A 10101-nucleotide genomic window follows, 5' to 3' on the forward strand; every position below is an offset into this window, starting at 1 on the left:
TACTTCTAGAATCTAGAAATGCTAACCAAAAGTTTGAAGTGTTGACTTGCCCGGGAACAATCAATGAAACCCTAAATAGCTAAATTTTCAGTAATACTGCAAATCAGCATAAAAATATGTTTCCTAGAGTCCTAGCAGCCCCTGAAGTCCCAATCAACAACACACTGTAACATGTAGGAAAACCAGAGAGGGTGTTCGGATTCTCAACTTATTCCAGCGCCACCAGAAACATCATTCAGAAAGGATTAAGTATCCACAACTTCAACCAAGTAAACCACCCAACCTGAGTATTCAACAGAAGTATAGATACAGACAAAGTCCTCTTAAGTCCTCACTCGAGTAAAGAATCCTCCCTAATTTCTCAGGCTCTAGGTTTTGGGGCAAGGGCTCTACAAAATCCATCAGGTCATAATCTGGAACATAGAGTGCCGACTTCAATATTCTCAAAACACAAACAGTAGCAAGTGAATCAGATGAAATTCAATCCCTTTTATGCTCCCATACAACCGCCCCAACGTTGCATTATCCAATTATATAGCATTGTTTATGCAAGGTGCGAGCAACCATGTACTTGGGAATTATTGCATTGCTACAAATGAAAATTACGAGGGAACTAAGTAAAACACTTGATAGTATAAATGCTTCTTTAGCTTCAGCACGTTCTCTCCCTAGGCAAAAAAACTTGGGAATTTAAAAATGATTCCTGCAATAAACTCAACAGTGCATCAGGCTTTTTATGATACACCAATGGTACAAGTGTCCCAGTGAATTAATCTCACTTCAGTCATTGCTCAAATAGCGCTCTTAATATTACCAACGGTAGCTCTAAAATGTGCTGGTTAGTTCACTTCTGTGCATGATCATGACATGAAGAAATAAATGATCCAAAAAAACTAAACAGCTCTTTTTGTGATGTCAACTGAGAGCCAACTTTTAGATGGATTTGGAAAGATGTAAAAAGTCCACAGTCCTTAACCATATAATGTAACAACTCCAGATTGCATCGCCGTCCGAATGATTAGATGATGTTGCAGCAGTGCCATAATTGTCCACCCATAAGGAATTCTTATATAGATAAAAGGAGGTTCAAGTTACACGTCACATACTGAGAACTTTTCATCTCTAAATAACTGAGTCCTTACATCACAATTTAAGAACCGACTGACAAGAAAATCTCATCCAGAGAAGGACCATGATAGTTCGAACAGATATAACCCCTGGCATTTGAGATATTCCCAAGAGGCTAATAATTAGCCATGTTCCTTTGTCTCCATAAAGTAGGCACCATATTGTGCATATGCTTCAATAGTCAACATCCTAAAGCAGCCACTTTATTATATCATATCTGTTCATAGACAAATTCACTTGTGACCACAGTGCGCAACCTTCACCAGTCATCCCTTTGGATAAATATCTAGAGATGCCATGTTGAGGATAATGAAATTTCTTACTAAAAATAGATCATCTAATAAAAGTAGATTTATGTAGGTCAATGGAATGTCAGAGTTATAACTATGTACTTGCCTTAATAATAAGACCCAGACCCACTACCACCCATGTAACTGCCACTACCACCCACACCTCTGCCAGGATATAGTGATGAGTATGAGCCACCACCAACCTACAGCATTACAGAGATATGTAATTAATGAACGGCCATGTGCAACAGTAACAGCAATTGAAACAAGATAGAAACATACATCATTTCCACGAGGCATGTAATCACCACCATAACTGGAGGAGTACATACCACCAACATCGCTGCTGCCAAAAGAACCTGAGTCGTCGCAGACAATGAGGTAAGAACTAACAATAAAATCTTAGCAAGACCAGCATAAAGACAGCATTCTGATGTTGAAAAGTGTCAAACATTATTTGAACAAACCAACCTCCACTGTAACTCATGCCTTGACGACTGCTATACATCCCATGTGAGTCTTGACTTGACATAGAACTCCGGCCACCACTATAGCCCACACTAGATCTTCCAAGTCTATAAAACAAAATGTAAACAGTGTGTTAACATTATGGAAGAACAGTCAAACAAGAAATATAAAAAGAAAACCCACCTATCCCCATAAGCATCTCCATATTGTGAAGTACTACCACCATAGTCATAGTCCAATCGGGCTCTAGATTGGCGAGCACCACTGTCTGCATATCGTGGTGGAACATCATCCTAGGGGAAAAAATAAACATGTAATTTTAATCTACCATCAATGGAACTAAATGAAACTTACAAAAGGTGCTATAGACATATTCATAGAATTCACACTCATTTCACCACAAAAGGAAAGACACTTACTATGGCAGCATATTGGCGTTTTGAGCCAGAGAGAGTATCATAGTCACGAGGGCGTCCTTCACGGTAACTTGGATGAGGAGGAGGAGGAGGAGGAGGCGGCCTCTCAAACCTTTGACCATAGCCATCATCCACATAACCCCTCCTAGGTGCCACACGAGATGAAGTACTTCTCGGGAGGTCAGAGTAGGTAGGGCCTCGGGCAGGATAATCCCTGTAAGAAGGACGTCTCTCAGAGGCCACCCGAGGGCTATAATCTACAGCTACTCTACTTCTTGGTGGTGGCAAATCTTCACGCCGACCATAATCTCTCTTCATGCTACCTTTTGGGTATGCAGGAACTAACAAAACAAGATGAAATATTGCTTAAAAAGCAAGAATAACCAATGCAAAGACTGTTATATGACTTAGTGAAATACTTACCAGCAGGTCTCCTGTCATAGGATCGAGCCGGAGGAGCCATTGGCCTAGCTCTTACTGTCATTGGCATTGCTGGACGTCTATCTCTCACACTAACAGGCCTGACTGGAGGAACACGACTACTAATGCCCCTTACCCCACGGGCAGGTAAACCACGAGGTGCTGGACGACTCCATGAAGGCCTTGTGACTCTTCCAGAAGCACGACCAGACCGAAAGTCCCCACGACCGCCATGTTTTCCATGGCCTCTCTGAAGCGGTCTTGATAATCTTGCCCTAACTTTTGCCTGCATGAACATGGTAGTATATTGTTAATGGTGCATAGTGTGCATTAGCATGCAGTCCACAGCAAAGCCACAGGCAACACCGAGGACAGAAACATTTATTTAAAAAAAGAGCCACAGAATAGTAAATCCAAAAATATATATAAAAAAGTTACTTTTATTTAGATGAGAGAGGAAAAAAGACACTAAGAACACAACTTGTTCAAACAATTTCAGTATAATGGCTCCTTTCTCTCAGGTTTCTTCAGGGATCAAACTAATCTGATTATTCGGGTTATAAGGCTCTCCGATTTCATCTCTAGTACAAAACTATTTGCTGAATGAATGACTAAAAACAGTCAAATAAACAAGGAAAAAATAAAGGAACAGGACAAAGGCAAAACCATAGAGGGAAAAAGGTGGAATAAGATAGGGCATAAACCCTTGTGAGAAAAGAAGACCCGACATTAGGAGGAAAAACAAATAAAGAACAGAGAGGAGAGATGGAAACAACAGGAGGAAAAAAGAAGAAAGAATAACAGAGGCAACGAGAGAAATGAGCCTGGAGAATAGAAGGCTTCATACTTTGTCCCGAAGTATTCAACAAATTAACAATGGGCAAAGGTTTTTTGTCTTCTTGAATGCAACAGGGGGTCCATTAATCGACTCCAGATTACTATGAAACGAAGTCTAGGTTGACCTCCTTTTATCGTCCACCACCTCCCTACAAAATGGTGGTGGTTGATTGAAGGTGCAAAAATTGCCTATCCAATCCCCTGCGTGCCTAGCCAAAAAATGGGCACAGACGGAGCAAAGGTTTAATATAAAAGATTTTCCATGAACCATTTTCACATGGTGCTCTATCGCCTCACAATTACAGCACCAGTGGAGCAAAAGGAACGTACCAAGGTAATACATTCGTCATGTAATGCCACAGAAATGGAATTGCGCTAGTGCCAATTACATGATTCCATGTTGTACTTTCAATATGGTTGGAAGCATTACGTTTAACAGTTGCATATCAGTTACATTAAAAGCCAAAATAGATTGCAGTACCAAGAAAAAAAGAGTGCCAATACAGAATGGATTCAAAAGAAGCCAACGCATAATACTGACCTTACTGTCTCCTTCACCTATCTCAGAATTATTAATGCTTTTGGCACATGTCACAGCAGCATCATGGGTATCAAATGTAACAAATCCAAAGTCCTTCCTCTTAGCAGAAGGCATGTTTCTGGCAAGCTCAATCTTCTCAATCTCTCCATATCCCTTAAGAAGACCCCGTACACGATCCTCATCCCATGAGGGAGGCAGACCATCAATAAAAACAGTTTTAACCTGTAAACTTAATACATTCAATCAGCAAATGGATGGTGAAATAACACTTTAGCACTAAAAGTTGTTTACAGCATGTTGAGCACCCAACCCTTGAGTAAAGAGCTAAAATAATAGAAAGTATCGACCAACAACACAAACAAACCAAAAAAAAAAAAAAAGTTATAAATTATCTAAGGCAAAACCAAATACTTCAACAAGATCAAGAACAACTCCAGCTCTATAAAAACATCCCAGGTAAAACAAGCAATAAATTCAGATGCGAAAGATTACCTGCGCCATAATCTCATCACCTGGGTCAATAAAGGAATCTGCAAAGGAAACCTTTGCAGGCCTATCAACTCCAAACACAACATCTCTCTTCTGCAATCGCTTAAAGGCATCCATAGCATCTGACCGAGAAGAAAATTCTAAAAACGCAAATCCACGGTTCATTCCCTCATTATTACTATCTTCTACTAAAGTCAGATCCTCCACATTGTCAACTCCATAATGCTTCAACTTCTCCTTTAACTGGCATCAAAATTTCCATTTACAGTCAGAAACAGCACACTCAACTATTATTACTGTTACATATAACTCAGGCCTCATGTGGCATAGCCCAAACATATACTTACAGCTTCCTTTGTCCATGTCTTGCATATGTTACCCAGAAAGAGGGTGTCGCTGTCCTGACTGGGGGTTACCCCACATTGTTTGCCATTAATCTGAAATTGCAGTGATCAGAATTCTCAACATATAATTTAGAATTTAGAATGTTAAAACTAAAGTCCACCCAACCATAAGTAGATCAAAGATTACCACTGGATTTTTTAGCTCTGTTACAGCTCGTTTAGCTTGTTCCACAGTTGCAAATCGCAAGAACGCAAAACCCTTATTTTTTTCAGTCTGAGGATTCATCATAAGCCTCACTTCAGTAACCTCACCAACTGCGCTAAAAACCTTCCTCAAATCATCTTCAGTAGCATCTTTATCTAAGCCTCCAACAAATACTTCAAATTCCTTGCGCTTTCTCCTCTCTTTCAAACCTTCATGGTGTTCCTCTTCTTCTACATCAGCATTCTGCCCATGGTCATGCTCACGCTCATGCTCCTCCCCACGATGCTCATCATCCTCTTCACCCTCAAGCTCTTCATGAACGTCTTCCACTTCCTCCTCAACCATATCACCCTCTTCTTCACCTAAATTCTCATCAGGTTCTTCCTCCATCTCATCTCCTACCTCCTGAACATCATCTTGTTCAATTTCCTTCTCATCATAATCAACTCCGCCATACTCCTCAGTTTCATACTCCGGATCATTATCCTCCAGATCTAAGCGTTCATCTTTTTCATATTCATCTATTGATTCCTTAACCTCCTCTTCGTCGTCTGCCATCAAATAAAGGCATCATATAATCCAAGTAAAAATAAACTTATCCTTTCCCCCATCATATCATAATATTAATTAAATTAAGGAAGTCTGCATCCCATAAATGATCCCTTCATTCATGGTTAAATTAATTTCCAAATTGTCTTATCAATGTAGCATGAAATGTAATATTACACGTGTATGAGCTGTGAGTGAACTAAAGCCAAGAAAACCACCTCCCATACTTGGTACAGGGCAAAGAAAATTATGGATCTCAATACCACAGCTCTTCCAAGCCAATGTTGCAGTAAGTTCAACAGAGGCACGAATGGTCGATTCTATTCTAGGACACTATTAAATAAATGCTTTCTGTAAAAGGTTCTCTATCTACTAAGTTGATTTTTGAGCACAATAAATTTCCCATCTGGTAATTTCAAAACAACAGTGAAAATAACAGATAAGGTAGGGGGAACATGAATTTCCTGATTTTCCTAAAAACCTTGTCACATTGTTAATTTATGGTGAATAACAGACGTTCCTATTGAACCAACCAAACAGGCAGTGAAACAAAAGCACGCAATTTTTTTTTTTTTGGGAAACGGTATATTATTTCATGTGTAAACAAATGAGGTATATCTTGACTTAAAAGAAAGAAAACCAGATTTTAACGTCAACATAAACTCCATGTCACAAAACACCCGCATGAAATCCAGCCAACACAAATTAGAAATATCATTGCACACGCCTCCTTTCATCAATTCCCAGTAAATCATCCTCAAATGCTGAAGCAAAAAGAAATAATAATCAAATAATAATTTAAAAAAAAAAGGCTTACTTTTCACAGCAGCCGACCCATTTGTGACAAGATTCGCTTCCTCAGCCTCTGAAGCGACTTGGTTTATATCAAAAGCCATCTGATTCATATCAATACCTACTTGCTTCTCCTCAACGGGTTTCTCCTCCACAACAGGTTTCTCCTCGACAACGGGCTTGTCCTCAACGACCTGCTTTTCTTCATGCTTCACAACCTCTTGTACAGAATCAAGATTCTGCTGATTCTGGGCAGCCTTATTAGGCGTTCCTCTGCCACCTCTCCCCCCTCTCCTGGCCGACGCTGCAGCCCCTCTCTTCACCGTCCTCGGTGGCATCGCTCACAACTTTACTCGAAATCAAACTACCCGAACCACAAATTCTCAAACCTCTACGGATCGGGAAACCCTAAACTAATCCTCAATTCCACGAACTGCAAGATTAGAACCCCAAGACAACACCAACACCGTCCAAAAACAAAACTGGAATAAAAGTCAGCAGCTAAATACGCAGAATGACAGGAAATTGGGAATCAGAAGGCTAACAGGAATAAACCCTAGAGACTGAAAATCGAACGAAGAAAAAAACAAAACCCTTCACAACACTGTAAAAACGAGACAGGCTCAGGGCCATATATATAGTCAGTCGTATTTAATATGGTTAATTTAAGGTGTTTAATTGGGATTTTTTTTTTTTCCCAACCAAAGGATATATTTTTTCCGATACAAGGATATATATGTGTGTTGGTAATAGTTAATTTCTCAGTAATATTCAGTTAAATATTTGATTTTAATATTATTAATATTTAAAAATTAAAATACATAATATTAATTAAATGATTACTCCCTTGCGGTAATTAAAAAATAATTAAATTAATTAGTTGGAAAAAAGATATATTTCAAACTTTCTTAATTCGTGATGTACTTTTTGAACCATTTGCAATAGGATTGCATTCTTAAAACAATCATAAATTAAAAAAAAAATAAATAAATTAAAATATTATATTTATATCAAAATAAACTTATTTATTCATCCATATATTTGAAAGCCAGGGTATGAGAGTGAAAAGGAAAATTGGAAAAAGAGGGGTACACGCGGTTTAATGCGGAACGCACAGCTCAGAGGCGTGGAATTTACGGGTTAGAGTCTACTTGTGCTTTTTGGTCAATGAGGGATTTTCCTGGTGGAAATCGGAAGGCTTGGACGTGCACGATTTTCATAATTATTAGAGTAAAATACACTGAAATTTTTCTATTTTACCTTAATTACAGAAACTTCCTCTCTATTTTGAAAACATATATAAACCTCCTTTAAAATTAAAACATATGTTACATAAACCTTCCTCTTATATACTATTTTCGGTCCTTAATATAAAACCTCGTTTGACTTTTATTTTGGTCTTAAATATAAGACCACAGTCCACTTTGCCTCTCATATTTATGTATTTTTTTCAAAATAGTCTTTGTAACAATAGTAGTTCTGGCCAATACACTTGATTAGTAGGAACATTTTAGGAAAGACAACACCTATTTATTACAAATAACTAACTTAACTTCTTTTTTTAATCTATTCAAATTAGTCAACTAACTCTTATATTTAAGACAGTATAAGATTTCATTTTCATCCACTCAAATGATTAGTTGACCATTGAGTTTTAACTTTAATTTTTTTTTATCAAAATGCCCTTTTTAACTTAATAATTTTTTAGACATTATATTTTCTAAGAAAATTTCTTTATAAAATCAAAAACAATTCTAATGCATGTATTTTTAAAATTCCTAATATTAGTTTTAATTTAAATGATAAGATTTTATAATTTTAATTTTTTATTACATTCGTTAGAAATTATTTACTTTGATTTCTTTTAAATTGTAAAAAACATATTTCAAATACATAGTTTTTGTTTATTGTAAAGTTTAAATGATAGAAGTTTGAAAGATTTTATAAATTATTTAAATTTATAATTCAAAATTTATAAAATAGAGGAGAGGTCTGCATAATTGATGCAAACTAAAAGGACAGTCAGAATATTTCACTCTAATTATTATTTTTAAAAGAGACAAGTTTTAAAATTTGTATTCTTTTTTTTTTAAAAAAAAAGCAAACTACAGATGGTTTCTTGTAATTAGAATTAGTATTAACATTAAGCCAAGTTGGCTAAAAAAACGACCATCTGACAGCAGTATGGAGAAATTTCACTAGATCCCATAAAAGCCAATTAATTTCTATTTGTCACCAAAAAAAAATCTGAAATTTCATAACACCCCAAGAATCAAAATGAATTTTAATTTTATAAATGAAAAGACATTGATGTTCTTATTCTTTAAAAGAAAAAAGAATTCAACCAAAAAAAAATTCATCTCCCAGCGGCCCTCCAGCTACAGGAGTTGTGGTAAGTGTTAACTAGAAAATAATTTACAATTACAATTATTAAATTCACAACAATACATTAGAAAATTTACACTTCCATTTTCCATATTCTCATCATAATTTACCATTACAATTAGCATATTTACAACAACGTATAAGGAAATGTAGAGCTTTCAGTTCACATATTTTCATTCTAATTTACAACTACAATTACCAAATTTACAACTGTAGAGAAAACTGGAGTTGTGTATCAGCTAGGTCCGAGTCGTGCCGGCAGACACTGTCCTTAAGAGTTATTCCGCAACCGTAGGTAAATGTGAGTGCAGCACTCCCCAGGATTAAACGAACCCTTCCTGCAGGAAACAGGGTGACAGAGCAGTAGAAAAATACAGTAACCCAGCACCACAGAAACACAGAGAGGGAAGAAGGGAAATGTAGAGGAGGAACAGATGCTCGAAAGCTCAAGAGCGGGGTGCAGAACACACGGTCCTGGACCGCTTTATATAGGCCTCGGGGACCTAACCGTTGGGCACCATCATAAACACGATTAACTTATCAGTTTCATACGTTATTGCATTAACCTGTAATTATACCGTCGGTTATGAACGTTGGGTACGTTTAAGAAATAAATGTCAGACGTTACCAGGCATTAATCCATGAGAAACGGTTTGAGGATTAATGGAGAATCAATGACGGTTCGAAAACTCCCAACATTCAATAACCTTCAGCTGTTACAAAAATAAACGGTCAAAAGAAGGGTTTTCTGATAAGCTCTCCTAACACTATTTTATAGTTTAATTTTGCAAAAGTGATTTACAAAAGGTGCCCGGTACTGTTCTAATTCACGCGCAGGGGGGAAATCGCTAGTTTTCAACTGCGTTTCCCTCCTGGTGGGCTGTTGTTGTGTGCGCGAGACCCTCCTTCTCCTCTAGCCCATTTACAAGCCCAATAAAGTGTGATAGTATTTATACACTTGAGCTCCCTCTCTCTTGGGCAATGTGGGACTTCACTTTTGACACACCCCTTTGCATACACAACAATCCCCCACATGTGTCAAAAGGGAACACGTACAACTGGGTTACACATGGATATAACCATTTCGAGTCTAGTGTCTTTCGGACTATGAACCAGATCTAGACCAATAATACTTAGCACATAGAGATGTTAGTGAAGCCTGCTTCTATGAACCAACAGCTCTTGGTATGCGCTAGAGGTATCAAGAGTCAGATTATACCCCCACAATTTCTACTGT

General features: G+C 37.5%; 1 protein-coding gene across 2 annotated transcripts; it reads right to left on the reverse strand.

The window, feature by feature from the left end:
* Positions 1-787: 787 nt before the first annotated feature.
* LOC114759613 (heterogeneous nuclear ribonucleoprotein Q) lies at positions 788-7086 on the reverse strand. 2 transcript variants are annotated; one of them, XM_028948824.1, is made up of 12 exons: positions 6505-7086; positions 5121-5689; positions 4937-5026; positions 4593-4832; positions 4101-4322; positions 2726-3008; positions 2306-2643; positions 2070-2179; positions 1890-1993; positions 1701-1777; positions 1525-1621; positions 788-1414 (listed from the first exon to the last, which is right to left on the reverse strand). In XM_028948824.1, exons 1-11 carry the CDS (start codon positions 6815-6817, stop codon positions 1526-1528), a joined length of 2442 nt encoding a protein of 813 aa, XP_028804657.1. In that variant the 5' UTR covers positions 6818-7086; the 3' UTR covers positions 788-1414; position 1525. The 2 variants fall into 2 exon arrangements, with proteins under 2 accessions (XP_028804657.1, XP_028804656.1); XM_028948823.1 differs by having other exon boundaries at positions 1072-1345.
* Positions 7087-10101: the final 3015 nt, after the last annotated feature.

The sequence above is a fragment of the Neltuma alba genome, unplaced genomic scaffold (genome assembly GCF_004799145.2).
Source record: "Neltuma alba isolate B1F8T4 unplaced genomic scaffold, ASM479914v2 tig00010875_pilon, whole genome shotgun sequence".
In the NCBI taxonomy this organism is placed as follows: Eukaryota; Viridiplantae; Streptophyta; class Magnoliopsida; order Fabales; family Fabaceae; genus Neltuma; species Neltuma alba.